Source organism: Hyla sarda, chromosome 10 (genome assembly GCF_029499605.1).
Source record: "Hyla sarda isolate aHylSar1 chromosome 10, aHylSar1.hap1, whole genome shotgun sequence".
Classification (NCBI taxonomy): Eukaryota; Metazoa; Chordata; class Amphibia; order Anura; family Hylidae; genus Hyla; species Hyla sarda.
The window spans coordinates 48,077,799-48,098,198 of record NC_079198.1 but is presented as its reverse complement, the minus strand read 5'-3'; the positions used below and the strand labels follow the sequence as shown (position 1 = coordinate 48,098,198).

General features: G+C 45.1%; 1 protein-coding gene across 2 annotated transcripts in view; it reads left to right on the top strand.

Annotated features, from left to right (window-relative positions):
- Positions 1–20,400, top strand: part of ARCN1 (archain 1) — a gene marked incomplete in the record, with an annotated part of 143,023 nt that overhangs the window by 5,285 nt on the left and 117,338 nt on the right. For both annotated transcript variants that reach the window (XM_056544043.1, XM_056544042.1), the window contains 1 exon segment: positions 11,708–11,971. In XM_056544043.1, the coding sequence (XP_056400018.1) occupies positions 11,774–11,971 (198 nt within the window).

Below are 20,400 nucleotides of genomic sequence, written 5' to 3'. Positions count from 1 at the left end.
TTGTTGTGTCAGTCAGTGCAGAGGTTGCCAAGTCCACTGAGAGCCCTTGCACCTGAGCCTGCTGGACAGGTAAGAATGACAACAGGGGGAGGAGAGAAGGAAGAAAAAAATGATGTGGCATGGGGGGGGATCAGGGGGGGGGGCGCTCGAATGATGCGACACGGAGAATAAAGGATGAAATGGTACAGGGGGTGATGAATTTGCACTGATGGAAATAAAGGGGAATGAAATGGCACAGGGGGGAGGGGTGTCATGGGGAAATGTGGCACAGGGGGTAATGATGGGGGGATGATTGGGCACAGGGGGCTAAGAGTAGGTGGGGCGAATTATATGGCCTGTGGACGTTTAAATGGCAGTCTTTTGCTTCTGTCCTGAGGCGGCTGGGGCCAGGGCCACTCTTTGGACATCTATTCCTACTATGATCAGCCACAAAGCTATTTGAGGGTGTTTGCATGGGTGCAAAATACTGATAAACGATCACTTGCATACTATTAATGAGGCGGGTAGCTTCATAGTATTATTGTTGCTTAGAGAGAGGGTTTTGTTCAGATTGCGTCAAGGCACAAGTTTAAGGGGTCTGTTTTTCAAACCTGAAACAGCCCGTCAAATGTATCTGTTACTACTATAATTGAGTGACATGGCAGCAACTTTGAAGTATAATGTTATTTCCATTGGCGCACCTGTCTTGTACTGAGTACAGTCTTTTTCTCCTTTTACCTCTTGTGAAAATGAAACGTATGGGGGCAACACCACCATGTTAGTGTAAAAAATTAAATACCCCAGTACGGAAATACCCCATATGTGGCACTAAACCGTTGTCTTGAAATATGACAGGGCTCCGGAGTGAGAGAGCGTTATGCGCATTTGAGGCCTAAATTAGGGATTTGCATCAAGGCGGATGCAGATGCAAGCATGGCGCTTGCCTTCTGCACCAAAAATACACTATGGCAGTGTTTTCCAAACAGGGTGCCTACAGCTGTTGCAAAACTCCCAGCATGCCTGGACAGTCAGTGGCTCTCCAGGGAGTTGTTTTACAACAGCTGGAGGCTCTGTTTAGGAAACAGTGCTGTACATGATGTTTTTTTTTTTTTTTAAAGGGGGGGGGGGGGGCGCTGTGTTAGGGAGTGAATATTTAGTGCTTTACTCTTTATTTCTTATGAGTGTAGTGTAGTGTTTTTTAGCGTACATTCACACCATTGCGTTTACAGTGAGTTTCCCGTTGGGAGTTTGAGCTGCAGCGGTAAGTTTTCCACAGCTCAAAGTTGTACCCGGAAACTCACTGTAAACCCCCGCCTGTTGCAAAACTACAACTCCCAGCATGCACTGACAGACGGTGCATGCTAAGTACTGAAAAGATTAAGATTTTAAAATAGAAATAATTTACAAATCTGTTTTTACTTTCTGGCACCAGTTGATTTAAAAAGAGAAAATTCCACTGGAGTACCCCTTTAAGATCAAAATTGCCTGTGTCCTTAAGGGGTTAATGCATAAGTTGAAATAAAGAATTTCATCCCTTTTCATACTAACTATGTAACACCAACAAGAAAGGTGACAGTAGGGATGAAGACCTCAGACAGGAATGCGACACGGGCAAAGATGTCAGGACAACTACAGTAAAAACTGCCAGTTTGCATGAGAAAAACGGGGCCAATGATCCCAGGGAGGGAAAGTGACTGTGGGCAGCCGTTCTACAGTCAAAACTGCTAATCAGCATGCCACAGCCCTCATGGGAATTGACATCTGGGGGCCCCTATTTCAGCAGGGGTTGGGTCACTGGGTTGGAGATGAGGGAATCACAGGATGGGTGGGGGATAGCAGGGGAAGTGGCAACAGGGAGGGAGGTTTTGAAATACAGTTTTTTTTTATTTTATTTTTTTTAGCTTATCTGCAGTTAAAACTGTATCAGCTGATGCACTTATGCACAGCTCCGTCTCTTTCCACACTCTGAGGCAGAATGATGGCAGGAGGCTCCTCTGTGAGGCTTTCAATGCCCTAGGAATGCCACTGTATGACCAATCACAACATTACAACATTCACCAGGGCAGGACCACTCTGGTCCCAGGGGCGGACTGACCAGCCAGTCCATTCGGACGTTGTCTGAAGGCCTGGCACGGGGAAAGGGGCCGCTAGGTCTGTCTGAGCCGAGCCCGGAGCTGTTACTGTTATTCCACTCCCAGACAGCCACTGTAGCAGCAGCCTTTTAAGAGAACCGCTGTGGCTGCCTGGGAAGACCAGTGCGCCCACCTGCTTGTCCTCGGTGTACGGAGCCCCTCCAAAGAAGTGCACTTATCTCCCTGCTGGCTTTCTCAGTCGGCATCTGCATGGACCCAAGGACAGGTTGGCCTGGTCAGGTGGGGGGGGGGGGGGTGGCTTATGAATTGTATAGTTGTATGTATCTTCTACCTGCCTGTGGTGAAAGGCAGGTAGAAGATGGAGTAGGCTTCCCATTTTTGGCAGGAACTGTAGTGAGGCAGACAGTCCGACTCACTACAGTTCCCTCCAGAAATACTCTGTGCTATTTCTGTATATAAATAAGGCCTCAGCCTCACCCAAGCCGGGGGCAGAAAAGGTAGTGTGTGGCTTATGAATGGACTAGTTGCTATTTTCTACCTGCCTTTCACTGCTCAATATATGATGGCACAGTCAGAGGTATGAGTTATATATCTGACTGTGCCATCATGTAGTGAGCGGTGGAAACCTTTTTTTTTTAATCAACTGGTGCCAGAAAGTTAAACAGATTTGTAAATTACTTCTATTAAAAATAATAATCCTTCCAGTACTTAAAGGGGTTATCCACCATAAGGTGATTTTAGTACGTACCTGGCAGGCAGTAATGGACATTCTTAGGAAGGATCTGCGCTTGTCTTGGGGCTAAATGGCTATGTGTGTTTGTGTGGGGAGGGCAGGGAAGTATGTAGTGTGTGCGCTTGTTGTAACTTTTGTATGTAATGGTGTGTGATTATAAATCACACACCATTATGTGGAGGAAAAAAAACCCGCTGTGGCCCAAAAAAAAAAAAAAGAGGGGGCAAATGCAGCGCCCTGAATAGGGCCCGGGTCATGCTGAAAAAACTGCGGCGGACCCTTGAGGACCTGTCCTTTCACTGTAAACTTACCCTGACTAACAAACACTTCTTCAGCCTGAGGGGCTCAGATCTTGGCGGAGTGGGGTCCCTGGCTCTCTCACAGCTCTGCCCGCTGACTGAACGTGGTGGGCGAGCAGAGCTGCGAGAAGAGGACATTAACCCCTCCCCTGTCAGCTGCTATTGGTTGGGCAATCATCCGACCAATAGCAGCGCTCCTGGGGGGTGATGAAATCACCACCTCCCCATAGATAAAAGAGGTTATTGGGGGTGTATTCTACACCCCCTATCACCATGTATGTCCGGGTCATCGGGCCACACGTGACCCGTATGACCGGGATAGCCTGTGTGAATTCTACTGGTGATCAGGACCCCTCTGAGCATTTGCACGGGATGCCTGCTGAATGATTTCAGCAGGCATCCCGGTCCCCGCCCGGTGGGGACCGGAATTCCCACGGGCGGGGACCACGGAATTCCCTGGGTCCTTAACTACCAGGTAGCCAGGGCATACCCATACGCCCTGGGTCCTTAAGGCGTATGGGTATGTCACGATACTCCGGCCCCGTGGTCGCCACCCGGCTGTGGCGACCAGGGGGCCACATGTGACACCCATTCCTAAGGGTGGGTACTTTCTGTAATGGTATCTGGGTAAAGAGGACATTTTGAACGCACGTGTGTTTCCTAAATTTATTTTCCAGGAATGGATGAAGAGTAGCTTTTGAAATTGCAATTTTCAACCTATGCTCTGCTTCATCTTTCTGGGAACAACTAACATGTGACTCTGAATTGTCGCCTGGAAATAAGATAGAGCTCATGAGCGAGAACTCTTCGCATTTGAGGCTGATGTTTCTTACAGACCTAAGTTACATACATTCAGAGGAAAATACAAGAAAGGAACACCCACATGTAGGCCTATTACAGATAGTACACCCCCTAGGGAAGGTGTATAGGGGGGAAGTGGATATTTGGAATGGACGGGTGTTCCCTAAATCTATTTTCCAGGAATGGATGAAGTGTACTATTGGGGGGGGGGGGGGGATTGCAATTTTAGTACTGATATGCCAATTCCCAGAATGATGACCGAGAGTATAGCCGAAAGTAGGGCTGGGCGGTATGACCAAATATGTGTATCACAGTATTTTTTTTAACTTACGGCCCAACCGGTATTGCAGTATGGGGGAAAATTCATATCGTGCAGCCCAAAAAATTCGGTATTCGTTATGAACCGGTATACCGCCCAGCCCTAGCTGAAAGTAAAAAATGATGCCCGCCCCAAACCCTATGCTCTGAATCATCCATCTGGGAATTATGTGCTGTGCATTTGAGGCAACTGCAAACCCCCAATACTGTTGACTTTGTGTCCCATGACTCATTTTTTTTTTTTTTGGGGGGGGGGGGGGGGGGAGGATTGCTTCAGGGAGTATCACACTTCTATGGAGCACTAAATTTTAATCCTTTTCCCTGATTTTAATTCCCCAGAATTAGACTCCAATGTACCAGTCCAGAGTACACTGTCTTCCAAATTTTAAAGCCAAACCCCTTCCCCCCCCCCCAGAAAAAAAGTAAAATAAACTATTTTCCTTTACCTCTGATAATCTTTATTTTATTTTTTTTTTATCAGAGGTAAAGGAAAATAGTTTTTTTTACTTTTTTTCTGGGGGGGGGAGGGGAGGGGTTTGGCTTTAAAATTTGGAAGACAGTGTACTCTGGACTGGTACATTGGAGTCTAATTCTGGGGAATTAAAATCAGGGAAAAGGATTAAAATTTAGTGCTCCATAGAAGTGTGATACTCCCTGAAGCAATCCTTAAAGGGGTATTCCAGGCAAAAACTTTTTTTTTTTTTTTTTTTTTAATATATGAACTGACTCCGGAAAGTTAAACAGATTTGTAAATTCTATTAAAAAATCTTAATCCTTCCAATAGTTATTAGCTTCTGAAGTTTTCTGTCTAACTGCTCAATGATGATGTCACGTCCCGGGAGCTGTTCATGATGGGGAAAATATCCCCATAGGAGCTGGACAGCTCCCGGGACGTGAGTCATCAGAAAGCAGACAGAAAACAGCAACTCAACTTCAGAAGCTAATAACTATTGGAAGGATTACGATTTTTTAATAGAAGTAATTTACAAATCGGTTTAACTTCCCGGAGCCAGTTGATATATATAACAAAAATTTTTTTTTCCATGAATACCCCTTTAATGCAGAGGCCCGGTTGATTGGGGCAAGTGTCACATTGAGTGGTGGTGTCCTTCCGAATCCCCCTCTTGCGATACACTCTGCATTTTTTCTGGGATCGTCCCTTCTTTCCAGTGTTGGGGACCTCGCCTGGAAAGTGTTGGCCGGAGACGACCCGTGGCACAGAAGTTCCAGAGGTGCTCTGACCCACTCCTTGGTGGTCGCCGAAGATGAACTACCTCTTGGAACTCCAGGAATGTCCATGTGTTGTCAGAGTACTGGGACAGTACAAAAGAGTTGTACATGGCAACCTGTACCATGTAGACCGCAACTTTTTTTGTACCATGCCCGTGTTTTCCGCATGGCATTATATGGCTTGAGGACTTGATCAGAAAGATCAACTCCCCCCCCGTACCTCGCACAGAGACAGGGGTGCTGCCGTTCTCATGAATTGTGGACAGCATAAGGACATCCCTCTTATCCTTATACCTGACCAGCAATAGGTTTTCATGGGAAAAGTCACGGGACTCGCCCTGGGGGATAGGAATTTGGAGGGGATAGAAAGGAAGGCCTCTTTCATTCTTCCTGACTGTCCCACAAGTGACTGTGGATCTGGCAGCGAGGGATGTGAAGAGAGGGATACTAGTATAAAAGTTATCCACGTAAATGTGGTAACCTTTATTTAGCAATGGGTGCAAAAGGCCCCAAACGATTTTCCCGCTAATACCCAAAGTGGGGAGACATTCTGGGGGTTCAATACGGGAATCTCGAACCTCATACACCATAAACTTGCAAGTGTACCCTGAGGTATTCTCACAAAGTTTATGCATCTTCACGCCATACCACACTCATTTGTTAGGAATGTATTGCCGGAAGGGACATAGGCCTCCCAAAATTTGGCCCCAAAGTGATTGATGACCGGCCTGATTTTATACAGGCGGTCATACAAAGGATCAGTTTGGGGGGCACATGCCGCATTATTCAGCATAATGCAAACATTTCTGAATGGCCTCGAACCGGGGACGGGTCATGGCCATACTGTAGAGCGGGGTCTGGTAGAGGATGTCCCCTCTCCAGTATTGCCTGACCTTTGGCTTTTTAACTAGGCCCATATGCAGCACGAGGCTCCAAAAGGTCCCCATTTCGGCTGCACTGACTGGGAACCAGCCACAGGGCCTAGCTAAAAAGGAGCCGGGGTTTGCAGTGACGAACTGTTGGGCGTACAGATTCGTCTGGTCAACCATCTGATTGACCCTGAAATAGTCCATTTCAGTGAACCTGACAATGTCAATCTTGATTCCTGAGTCGCCAACAAACTCGCGAATCACGGGCCAGACAAGTTCCCAGGCACCAGTAAACTTGGCTGGGGGGGCTTGACTAGTATGAGCGCCAGGGGGACTCATACTAGCATGGGGCACAGGGTCAGGAGCAGAGGAGGTTTGCGGCCTCGCTTGGTGGCGTCTCCGACGCCTTCGTGGCTCAGCATCAGAACTAGATGATTATGAAATAAGAAAGGTGGGGTCTTCCTCGTCCTCTGAGGCGCTTTCAGTGTCGAAGGAAAGTATGGCATATGCCTCCTCCACTGAAAACGCCTTGCGGGCCATTTCCCTACTCTAATGGGGATGGGGTGTGTATGTGTGTGGGAAAAACTTTTAGTGAATGTGCTGCGTGTGGTGTGGTGAGAGAGTACCTCTCTAACCCGGCCTAACCTAACTAAACCTACCCTAACAGAAAAAACTATAAACTAAAAAGGGGGGGAAAAAAACTAAAAAAAATAAAAATAAAATTCTAGCGCAAAAAAAGCCTTGTGCAAAAAAAGTGTGCACCTAATAAGTGGTGTGCACACTAATTAACGCTTAGTGGCGGCAGGGAGCGCAGAAGTCTGTGGAGGTTCCGGCCACTCAGCCCAGAACAGTGGCTGGTGGCACATACAGACCCCCACGCAAAATACCCGGGAAAAAAAAAAAAAACGCTTAACCCCGAAAAATTGCACCCGTCTGAACCCCCCCCCCCCCCCCCCCCAAAAACAGCTGATCAATTGATAAATCACTGACAGCGGTGGGGCAGGCCGCACACAGAGGTACGTTCTGTCCACACAGTACAGGTCTGCTACTGGTGGCACGGACTGCCTATTAGTGCAAAATAAAATTTATTAAAAAAGCCGCTATAACCTGAAAAAACGCCTGCAGCACAAAAGTACTCTGATCAGTACTACGGGACTGATCAGCGGCGTGTGGGCTTTAGCTAACTGTGGCGGACCGCTCTTTTATGGCTAAGAGGGCCATATATATATATATATATATATATATATATATATATATATATATATATATATATCATTTAGTTGCGTGACCCGGGCCCAACAGGGTCACTGGGGATAGATAGATATATATCTATATCCCCAGTGACCCTGTTGGGCCCGGGACACGCAGCTAAACATGCTGCGGACACCTACAGATGTGCACTGGGGAAAAAAAATGTAATCTTTTTTTATTTTTATTTTTTTACCTCCTAAACTCTTTCCTTTCCTAATCTAAAACTGTCCCTAAATGCTGCTGTGCCACGGGGGCACAGAACAATAATGCCACCTCCCAGTACAGTACGGATGGTGATTGGTGGTGTATACAGTGGTCCCTCAAGTTACAATATTAATTGGTTCCAGGACGACCATTGTATGTTGAATCCATTGTATGTTGAGACCATAACTCTATGGAAACCTGGTAATTGGTTCTGAAGCCCCTAAATGTCCTCCAAAGATAGGAAAAAGTGAGGATTAAAGATAAATAAATAGATAACTAATACAGATAAAGCAAATCCTTACATATAAAAGTAATAAAGAGCTGCTGGGAGCTGTAAATCACTGTCTATTTCAGTGTTTCCCAAAGAGGGTGCTTCAGCTGTTGCAAAACTACAACTCCCAGCATGCCCGGACAGCCAAAGGCTATACGGGCATGCTGGGAGTTGTAGTTTTGCAACAGCTGGAGGCACCCTCTTTGGGAAACACTGGTCTATGTAGAGGACAGGAGCTTCTTCAGGGTCCTGTACAGTACACAGTGTCCTAAAAAAAAAAGTAAAATGGAGCCGCCCTCACCTGATGTCCAAAGGAGCAGCTAACCCTGGTACAGGTAAAGGGTACAGAACATGTTATACCTCCCTGTACTGTAGGAGGTGCTACCAGACACCAGTCAGTGCATACACATCAGTAATACAGGTCGGTTTTTCCAGCCCTTGACACGTTTCACAGATTCCATAGTATTGTATGCCGGCCTAAATTATCAAAACATGTTACCTCAACCACAAGGTAAATGGTGTAGAAAAGAAAACCACCAAATTTGCAAAATTATCTTTTACTATTTCAATTTCACTTCACCAATTTAACACCTTAAGGACCAGCACAAGTAAACCCTCCTATCCCGACCTCCTATCCCGACCTGTAATATGTGTACCAGGTATTGAAATATCTCCAGCCGTACGGAAGTTATATGGGAACATACATTTCCCATTGATTTGCATGGGACTTTAAACAAAAACCCAGACACTCACAAATGGGGGTAGTTAAGGGTTAAATTAACTATCCTATAATTCAAGTGGACATATAAGTAACATGTGACCAAGTATTATCGAAATATCTCCAGCTGTTTGGAAGTTATGAAGTAACATATTTCCCATTGACTTGTATGGGACTTTAAACATAAGCCCCGCCCCTGGCAAAAGGGGGTGAGTAAGGTTTAAATCACATATCCTATGTTTGTTGTTGACATATAAGTAACATGTGTGCCAAGTTTCATGTTAATATCTTTAGCCGTTTGGAAGTTTTTGTGTAACACACACACACACGTTGAGATATATATAGATAGATAGATATATAGAGAGAGAGATAGAGAGAGATATATATATAGAGAGAGAGAGAGAGATATAGAGAGAGATATATATATAGATATATATAGAGAGAGAGAGAGAGAGAGAGATATATAGAGATATATACTCGAGTATAAGCCGAGTTTTTCAGCACGATTTTTCGTGCTGAAAACACCCCCCTCGGCTTATACTCGAGTGAACTCCCCCACCCGCAGTGGTCTTCAACCTGCGGACCTCCAGAGGTTTCAAAACTACAACTCCCAGCAAGCCCGGGCAGCCATCGGCTGTCCGGGCTTGCTGGGAGTTGTAGTTTTGAAACCTCCGGAGGTCCGCAGGTTGAAGACCACTGCGGCCTTCAACATCTTCCAGCCCCCTCTCACCCCCTTTAGTTCTGAGTACTCACCTCCGCTCGGCGCTGGTCCGGTCCTGCAGGGCTGTCCGGAGAGGAGGTGGTCCGGTGGCATAGTGGTTCCGGGCTGCTATCTTCACCGGGGGCGCCTCTTCTAAGCGCTTCGGGCCCGGCCTCAGAATAGTCACGTTGCCGTGACAACGACGCAGAGGTGCGTTCATTGCCAACGTACTTCTGCGTCATTGTTAAGGCAACGCCTCTATTCCGGGCCGGAAGCGCGGAGAAGAGGCGCCCCCGGTGAAGATAGCAGCCCGGAACCACTATGCCACCGGACCACCTCCTCTCCGGACAGCCCTGCAGGACCGGACCAGCGCCGAGCGGAGGTGAGTACTCAGAACTAAAGGGGGGGAGAGGGGGCTGGATGATGTTGAAGGCCGCAGTGGTCTTCAACCTGCGGACCTCCGGAGGTTTCAAAACTACAACTCCCATCAAGCCCCGACAGCCGATGGCTGCCTGGGCTTGCTGGGAGTTGTAGTTTTGAAACCTCTGGAGGTCCGCAGGTTGAAGACCACTGAGGGCGAATGATGAGAAGAGGATGATGAAGGGGGGGGGGTGATGAAGGGGGGGGGGATGATGAAGGGGGGATGTGTGGGATGATGACAAGGGGATGATGAAGGGGGGATGTGTGGGATGATGACAAGGGGATGATGAAGGGGGGATGTGTGGGATGATAAGGGGATGATGAAGGGGGGATGTGTGGGATGATGACAAGGGGATGATGATGAGGATGTTAATGACGGGTCTGGATGATGACAGGGGGGGATGAGGTATTTCCCACCCTAGGCTTATACTCGAGTCAATAACGTTTCCTGGGATTTTGGGTTGAAATTAGGGGTCTCGGCTTATACTCGGGTCGGCTTATACTCGAGTATATACGGTAGATATATAGAGAGAGAGATAGATAAAGATATATAGAGAGAGAGAGATAGATATAGATAGATAGATAGATAGAGATATATATATATATATATATATATATATATATATATATATATATATATATATATATATATATATATATATATATATATATATATATATGAGATATAGAGATACTGATGACTGCTGCTACCTGCTTATGACTCTGCAACTGCGCTGAGAAAGGATCTTTTTTTTCTACCTTCCCTGACATTGGTCTGCTGACATCTCTGTCCATGTCAGGAACTGTCCCGAGCAGGATAGGTTTGCTATGGGGATTTGTTCCTGCTCTGGACACTTCCTGACATGGACAGAGGTGTCAGCAAAGAGCACTGTGGTCAGACAAAAAGGATATTTAAAAAGAAAAGAACTTCCTCTGGAGCATACAGCAAATAAGTACTGAAAAGATTGGGACTTTTAAATAGAAGAAATTTACAAATCTGTTTAACTTTTTGGCACCAGTTGATTAAAAAAAAAGTTTTCCAGCGGAGTACCCCTAAAGGAGTATTGTAGTGCAAACTTTTATTCTTTTCCTGTGCCCGGGCTGCACAAAGTAAAAACACAAAATTTGACTCACCTGCCGACGTTCCCACGTTGCGCTGATATCCGGTGCCTGTCTTCTTCTGCTTCCGGGGGGAAAGTGAGTCATACTGTACTCAGCTTATCGCCAGCCGCAGCGATGTCACGCCACGGCCGATGATGGTTACTAAGGAAAAACAGACATTAACCACAATACAACAAATACCTGTGTCCAGGATACATCTTTTTTCCTGTTAGGTAAAAATCTGGTGCACTATAAAAGAGTGAGGGGATTTAAAGTCTTGCAGAAAATTCATAGTGTGGCTTGCGCCAATATGGTAAATTAAACGCAATTGCACAATATTTGCACACCAGGAAATAGTGCAGAAAAAACTCTACAATACACTGGCATTGCTACATGTCCCCAATGATTGCAGACTTGATGCTTGCCTCACATATGACCCTTCTTTAGCTGTGGATGTCAGAATGCATGAGCAGTAAGTAGTCCATATGGATTTTTGAGCCAAATACAAACACTAGACGTATAAAAAGAGATGTAAAGCATCTGCATGACGTAGTAACATATATCAGCTTTTTTTCTGTTCTATGTTATGACAGGTACACTTTTTAAGGATGAGTTCACTGATCACTAACTTGAATATATCATTTTATTCCTGATCATATTGCTTTATTCAAAAGTCTTATGTTACTTAGTTATTCATACGGTCAGTTTATTGTGTTACAGGTGCTGCTAGCTGCTGCGGTCTGTACAAAGGCTGGTAAAGCCATAGTGTCCCGACAGTTTGTGGAGATGACCCGCACCCGCATTGAAGGACTCTTGGCTGCTTTCCCCAAATTAATGAACACCGGAAAACAGCACACCTTTGTGGAAACAGAGAGCGTGCGCTATGTATATCAGCCCATGGAAAAACTCTACATGGTTCTCATTACCACCAAGAACAGCAATATCCTGGAGGACCTTGAGACACTCCGACTCTTCTCTAGAGTGGTATGTAGAGTTCTGTAGTAGCTTATAGGGCACGCTTACTACTATTAAAATATAGACACCAGCTATAACGTATCAAAGGCATTGCCCACTTGTAGCTCTAAAAATTGGATATTGTTTGTTTTGTTATATACAATTGACTTTTGAGAAAGTAATATATGCAAAAAATTGAGATTTGATGGGATTGATTTAACCTCTCATAACATTTTACCCGTGGTGGTAGCGAGAACATGTTTCCCTGCTGTTCTTTTTTTATTTTATTTTTTTTTTTTTTCCCATTTAAGACCCATTATTATTTAGGATATATATACAGTGCTCCCTCATTTAAAGAAAAAATTTCATCCTGTTCACCCACACTAAACTCAGTACACTGGGTTATAGTGCGGGAGAACAAGAAACCGAAGAGGGATCACTGACCCTAATATGTACATTCACTCAGAGATCTATCACTCCGAAGATCTGCTCCCCCTTCTGTGAATTGCGCGCTGGAGGCGAGCACGCCGACTCAATTCGAATGTTCATTGTCGCTGTTCATGTGAGAGCTTAATCGTCGCAGCGCTCACTTGACCAGCGACAATGCATATTCAAATTGAGCCAGTAGCAAGATTCTCTCCTATGGCGTAAAACCTGCATAAATGGTTCCTGTGCTTTGTATCAGATATTGAGGTCATACTTATAAGTTTCAATAGTATCTCCTATGGAACAGAAAAGATCACAGGAACATGATACAGAGCACAGGAACTATTTATGCACCTTTTACTCCATAGAAGATAATTATAGATGAGCTAGCCGATCGCGGCCTAAATTCGACCCGAATTTTGGGTTTTGCTTGGCTCACCAGAATCCATTCCTAATCTATAACATCCACAGGGCACAAATCCTATAGGGGCTATACAAGGATCCACAGCAAAGATGTGCTTATTCCAGCCTGTGTGTTTGGGCTGATCATATGGGGACCTCCTATCCATTCGTACACAAGCCTCATCGTGTACCATAAAGCCCACCCAGCCTTTTTAAAGGCTGATACAAAAGAAAAACACAACAAACAGTGAACTGAGCAAAGCGCTGCTGTGGCAGACCTGTTCGATAGCAAACCATAATGCAAAGTGCCCTAAACACAGCATAACTCTTTACTCAACTTTACGCAAACACCGGTTACATCTTCCTGTTTGGGACACAGCAGGGCCCTTTGAAAACATTTTTTGTGAATATTATTGGATTCAGCAAACACCTATTAAATATTTTCTAGGTGAGTGATAGCAGCAAAGTAAAAAGGGTGTGCATTTCACAGAAATTGGTCCTAGCTGCTCTATTTCCCCATATCTGTCATACCTCCTCTTGCTGTATGCTGGCTATTACTACACCCACTTGTCGCCATCACTATTGCTGCGTTTGCTACCTCCAACCATGCCAGGGCCACCTGCCCAAATTTAACAAAAAAACTAATTTTTCCTCCTCATGCTGTCCACTGGTTACTTCGTCTCACTAGTCTGCCATCACTTTTGCTGGTACCTCCAGCCAGGCTTGGGCCACCTGACCAAATTTAACATAAAATAAATTTTTCCTTCTCATGCGGTCCTCTAGTCCGCCATCAACCTTGCTGCTGGTAGTTTCAACCAGGCCTACATATACACAACCCACGATGCCCAAAAAAGGATAATTCTATTGACTATTTTTATACTAAAAAACTGTTGCTACTTCCAAATCTGGTGCTATTCCTTACCATCTTCTTTGCTTGGCAGGTGAAAATACTGTTGCTATTCACAAAATGGGGACATTTTCCAATCCCTCGACAAAATCCTTGCCATCTTCTTCGATTGGCAGACAAAAATGCTGTTGCTACTCCCAAAAAAGGGGAAATTATTCGAACCCTTGACAAAATCTATGCCATCTTATTCACTTTGAAACTTGCCTTCCTTCATCCACCGTGCCAAAACGGTCTACCTCCATTTACTACATTCCAACACATTGGAACTCAACATTACACAAGTTGTACCGACTGTACCACAGTGCAATGTGGTGACCTACTTCATAATGCAGTAGACTAATGATTTTTATGGCCAGTGAGACTTTCAGCTGAGGGATTGGTAGCTAATTAGGGACACCTGTTGCTTGCAGGCCTTTCCAGGAGGCTACCAGGTTTGTCAGAAAAAACAACTAGGGAATTAGTGATGTAATGCTGCTGATATTCCTTTTGCAGCAAATGTTAGCGGTGGTGGAAGGAGGAATGGAGGAGAGTTCCCATCTGGCTGCCAGCAGGATGTTATCCTTGAGTAGGAGGACTTGGATGAGGAGGTTTAGACCGTAAGACCTTAGGAGTAGGAGGATTTGGCGATGGACTCTGAAAAGGATAGGGGACAAAGACCCTTTGCAAGGCGACACTAATGATGACTTAATCATGACCAACCTTGGTAGCATGGGATGGAGGTGAGCCCTAAGAAAAACTGTCGAGGATAGTTAGCTGCATGCTTATTTGCTTACTTACACTGACAGACGTATTGCGAGAAAGGGGAAACAATGACTACTAGATAACACTGTTAGACCCTCGGAATAAGGCCAAAATTGGGAGGATTTTTCTCTCATTCTGAGGAGGCTAAATTAAAGTTCTATAAGGAGAAGCTATGCAGCCAGCTTTCCAGCACTAAACACCTAGCGAACTGGGGTCCAGTCTGTCACGCCCCCTCCCATAGGCTTGCATTGAGGGGGCGGAGTGTGATGTCACACAGGGGCGGAGCCGTGATCGGCAGTCATCAGACCCGGAGCGAACATGCTTCGGGGGCTGATGGTAACGGGGTGCTACGTGAAAGATTACGGGGGTCCCCAGTGGCGAGACCCCCACGATCAGGCATCTTATCCCCTATCCTTTAAATAGGGAATAAGATGTCTTAGCGCCAGAGTATCCCTTTAAGGACCAAGCCCATTTTCACCTTAAGTACCAGAGCATTTCTTGCACATCTAACCACTCTCACGTTAAGCATTAATAATAATTTTTTCGTGACATATTCTACTTTAACAAAGTGGTAAATTTTTGTCGATACTTGCATAATTTCATGGTGAAAAATTCCAAAATTTCATTAAAAATTTAGATTTTTTTTTTTTTTAGTTTGAAATGCTCTCCTTGTAAGGAAAATAGACATACCAAATAAATTATACAGTATATTGATGCACGTATATAACACGTCTACTTTTATGTTTGCATCATAAAGTTGACATGTTTTTTACTTTTGGAAGACATCAGAGGGCTTCAAAGTTAAGGAGCAATTTTCCAATTTTTAACAAGATTTAAAATATCTGAACTTTTCAGGGATCAGTTCAGTTTTGAAGTGGATTTGAGGGGGTCTTCATATTAGAAATGCCCCATAAATGACCCCATTAAAAAACTGCACTCCTCAAAGTATACGAAATGACATTCAAAAAAATTTAACCCTTTAGGCGTTTCACAGGAATAGCAGCAAAGTATTCAAAATCTCCTTTTTTTTAAAATTTTTTTATTTTTTTTGTTGTTGAAATTTTACAAGGGTTAAAAGGAGAATCCCCACCCCGCAAACCCCCCCCCCCCCAAAAAAAAAAAAAAAATTTCTCTCGACTAAGGAAATACCACATATGTGAACGTAAAGGCTCTGTGGGTGCACTAGAGGGCTCAGAGGGGAAGGAGCGACGGATTTTGGAGAGTAAGTTTTGCTAAAATGTTTTTTGGGGGAAATGTCTTTTAGGAAGCCCCTAACGGCAAAAAATTTTTTTGACATGGCATACTATTTTGGAAACTACACCCCACATGGCACGTAACAGTGAGCCTTAACACCACACAGGTGTTTGACGATTTTTCGGTAAAGTCGGATGTGTAAATGAGAAAAAAAAAATTCTCACTAAAATGCTGTCCCCCCCCCCCCCCCCCCCCAAATTACCTTTTTTACAAGAGGAAAAAGAAGACATTTGTAACCCCATTTCTTCTGAGTATGGAAATACCTTGCGTGGACGTAAAGTGCTCTGCGGGTGCACTTCAATGCTCAGAAGAGAAGGAGCCAGTGAGAATGTGGCTTTTTGAAAGCAAATTTTGCTGAAATTGTTTTTGGGGATCATGTTGCATTTAGGAAACCCCTATGGTGCCAGAACAGCAAAAAAAAAAGCCCCACATGGCACACAATTTGGGAAACACCCCTCAAGGCAGGTAACAGTGAACCTTTACACCCTACATGTGTTTGACAAATTTCTCCTAAACTTTCACGTGAAAATGAATTTTTTTTTTCAGTGTGCCTTCAGCTGTTGCAAAAGCTACAACCACCAGCATGCCGAAGGGCATGCTTGGACTTTTACTTAATCAACAGCTGGAGACACACTACTGCAACTCCCTGCATGCCCTTTGGTAGTTTGTGCATGCTGGGGGTTGTAGTTATGCAATTGCTGGAGGCACAATTTTTCATAGAAAAAGTGTGCCTCCAGCTGTTTCATAACAACAATCCCCAGCATACACAAACTACCAAAGGGCATTCTGGGAGTTGTAGTTGTGCCCTCTGCTGTTGCATAACAACTCCCAGCATGCCCACTTGTGCATGCTGGGAGTTGTTGCCAAGCAACAGCAGGAGGCCAGCCTTACCTCCTGCACCGCTGTCTCAGCTCCGGGGGCCCTCTATGCCGGGCATCGGTGGCCTTCACTACAGGTACACACTCCCGGCACCCGCTCGCCCTCCAGAGTCCCGTTAGGGACCCCCCCTCGCCCCCACCACCAGTGCCACCTCACGCTTGCTGCTAAAGGGTGATAGATGCGTGTCGGACTGCACCTATCACCCTTTTTTTCTGGGGACCTGATTGACCCGGAATCGCCGCAAATCGCAAATCTGTTTTTGTCTCAGGACCCCCCCCCCCCCCCCAGGGGTTTGCACAGGGTGCCTGCTGAATTATTTCAGCAGGCATCCCGGTCCGGACCCCGCCGCTCGCCAGTCCTTAACTTCTAGGACAGTCGTGACATCACTATACTGCGTCCCCTGCACAGCTCCCAATCCTCGCTCTGTGCAGCTGAGAAACGGGGGTGCTGCAGGAGAGATTGTGGAGGGGTCCCCAGCGGCAGGACAACCGCAATCGGACATCTTATCCCCTATCCTTTTGGATAGGGGATAAGATGTCTACTGGCAGAGTACCCCTTTAATTACTGTATATACTCGAGTATAAGCCGAGTTTTTCGTGCTGAAAACACCTCCCTCGGCTTATACTCGAGTGAACTCTCCACCCGCAGTGGTCTTCAACCTGCGGACCTCCAGAGGTTTCAAAACTACAACTCCCAGCAAGCCCGGGGAGCCATCGGCTGTCCGGGATTGCTGGGAGTTGTAGTTTTGAAACCTCCGGAGGTCCGCAGGTTGAAGACCACTGCGGCCTTCGACATCATCCAGCCCCCTCTCACCCCCTTTAGTTCTGTACAGTACTCACCTCCGCTCGGCGCTGGTCCGGTGCTGCAGGACTGTCCGGAGAGGAGGTGGTCCGGTGGGATAGTGGTTCCGGGCTGCTATCTTCACCGGGGAGGCCTCTTCTAAGCTCTTCGGGCCCGGCCCCAGAATAGTCACGTTGCCTTGACAACGACGCAGAGGTACGTTCATTGCCAACGTACTTCTGCGTCATTGTCAAGGCAACGCCTCTATTCCGGGCCGGAAGCGCGGAGAAGAGGCCTCCCCGGTGAAGATAGCAGCCCGGAACCACTATCCCACCGGACCACCTCCTCACCGGACAGCCCTGCAGCACCGGACCAGCGCCGAGTGGAGGTGAGTACTGTACAAAACTAAAGGGGGTGAGAGGGGGCTGGATGATGTCGAAGGCCGCAGTGGTCTTCAACCGGGCTTGCTGGGAGTTGTAGTTTTGAAACCTCTGGAGGTCCGCAGGTTGAAGACCACTGCGGGCGGATGATGACAAGGGGATGATGAAGGGGGGGGTGTGGGATGATGAAGGGGGGTGTGTGGGATGATGACAAGGGGATGATGAAGGGGGGGGGGGGTGTGGGATGATGACAAGGGGATGATGAAGGGGGGTGGGGATGATGACAAGGGGATGATGAAGGGGGGTGGGGATGATGACAAGGGGATGATGAAGGGGGTGGGGATGATAGGGGGATGATGAAGGGGGGTGGGGATGATGACAGGGGGATGATGAAGGGGGGTGGGGATGATGACAGGGGGATGATGAAGGGGGGGTGGGGATGATGACAGGGGGATGATGAAGGGGGGATGTGTGGGATGATGACAGGTGATGATGATGACAAGGGGATGATGAAGGGGGATGTGTGGGATGATGACAAGGCTATGATGACAGGTGATGATGATGAGGGTCTGGATGATGATAGGCGGTGATGATGAGGATGTTAATGACGGGTCTGGATGATGACAGGGTGGGGATGATGTATTTCCCACCCTAGGCTTATACTCGAGTCAATAACTTTTCCTGGGATTTTGGGGTGAAATTAGGGGTATCGGCTTATACTCGAGTATATACGGTATGAGGCCAATTTTTCATTTATGCACTTTCATTTTATTCCCTCCTCCCCCTTCTAAAAATCATAACTTTCCACCTATAGACCTATATAAGGGTTTGTTTTTTAAGTTACCAATTGTACAACTAATTTATAACCTGATCTGTGGCGAAAAAACAAAACAAAAACTTTTGTGGGGTGAGTTTTGTAACTTTTGGGGGCTGCCGTTTCTATGCAGTGCACTTGTCAATTAAAGTGACACCTTTTCTTTACAAGGATACCCAATTTATGTAGGTTTTATGTAGTTTTTTATTTAAAAAAATAACTACATGCACCAAAATTAGTATTTTTAAAATTGTCATATTCTGACCCCCTATAACTTTTTTATTTTTTCGCATATGGGGCTATATGATTGCTCATTTTATTTTGCGCCGTGGTCTGTAGTTATCTGTACCATTTTTTGTTTTGATGGGAGTTTTTGATCGCTTTTTATAAATTTTTTTTTTTATATGGTATATGAAGTGACCAAAAATGCACAATTTTGGACTTTGGCATTTGTTATGTGTACGCCATCGACGTGCGGTTTAACCCCTTAACCCCCATAAGGACCAGGCCATTTTACACCTTAGGACCAGAGCGTTTTTTGCAATTCTGACCACTGTCACTTTAAACATTAACTCTGGGATGCTTTTATTTATCATTCCGATTCTGAGATTTTTTTTTTCGTGACATATTCAACTTTAACATAATGGTAAAATTTTGTGGTAACTTGCATCCTTTCTTGGTAAAAAATCCCCAAATTTGACGAAAAATTTAAAAATTTTGCATTTTTCTGACTTTGAAGCTCTCTGCTTGTAAAGAAAATGGATATTCCAAAATAGTTTTTTTTTTATTCACATATACAATATGTCTACTTTATGATTACATCATAAAATTGACTAGTTTTTACTTTTGGAAGACACCAGAGGGCTTCAAAGTTCAGCAGCAATTTTCCAATTTTTCACAAAATTTTCAAACTCACTATTTTTAAGGGACCAGTTCAGGTTTGAAGTGGATTTGAAGGGTCTTCATATTAGAAATACCCCATAAATGACCCACTTATAAAAACTGCACCCCCAAAGTATTCAAAATGACATTCAATCAGCATTTTAACCCTTTAGGTGTTTCACCGGAATAGCAGCAATGTGAAGGAGAAAATTCACAATCTTCATTTTTTACACTCGCATGTTCTTGTAGACCCAATTTTTTTATTTTTAAAAGGGGTAAAAGGAGAAAATTTTATACTTATATTTGTAGCCCAATTTCTATTGAGAAAGCACCTACCTCATATGTCTATGTAAATTGTTCGGGCGCAGTAGAGGGCTCAGAAGGGGACGGAGCGACAAGGGGATTTTGGAGAGTACGTTTTTCTGAAATGGTTTTTGGGAGGCATGTCACATTTAGGAAGCTCCTATGGTGCCAGAACAGCGAAAACCCTCACATGGCATACCATTTTGGAAACTAGACCCCTTGATGAACGTAACAAGGAATTAAGTGAGCCTTAATACCCCACAGGGGTTTCACGACTTTTGCATATGTAAAAAAAATATATATTTTTTTGACTAAAATATGTTTCCCCCCCAAATTTCACATTTTTGCAAGGGTTAATAGCAGAAAAGACCCCCCAAAATTTGTAACCCCATCTCTTCTGAGTATGCCAGTACCCTATAAGTGGAGCTGAAGTGCACTGCTGGCGAACTACAATGCTCAGAAGAGGAGTAACATTTGGCTTTTTGAGAGCATATTTTGCTCGGGGGGCATGTCGTATTTAGGAAGCCTCTATGGTGCGAGGACAGCAAAAAAAAAAAAAAACCCACATGGCATACCATTTTGGAAACTAGACCCCTTGATGAACATAACAAGGAATTAAGTGAGCCTTAATACCCCACAGGGGTTTCACGACTTTTGCATATGTAAAAAAAATAAATGTTTTAACAAACAT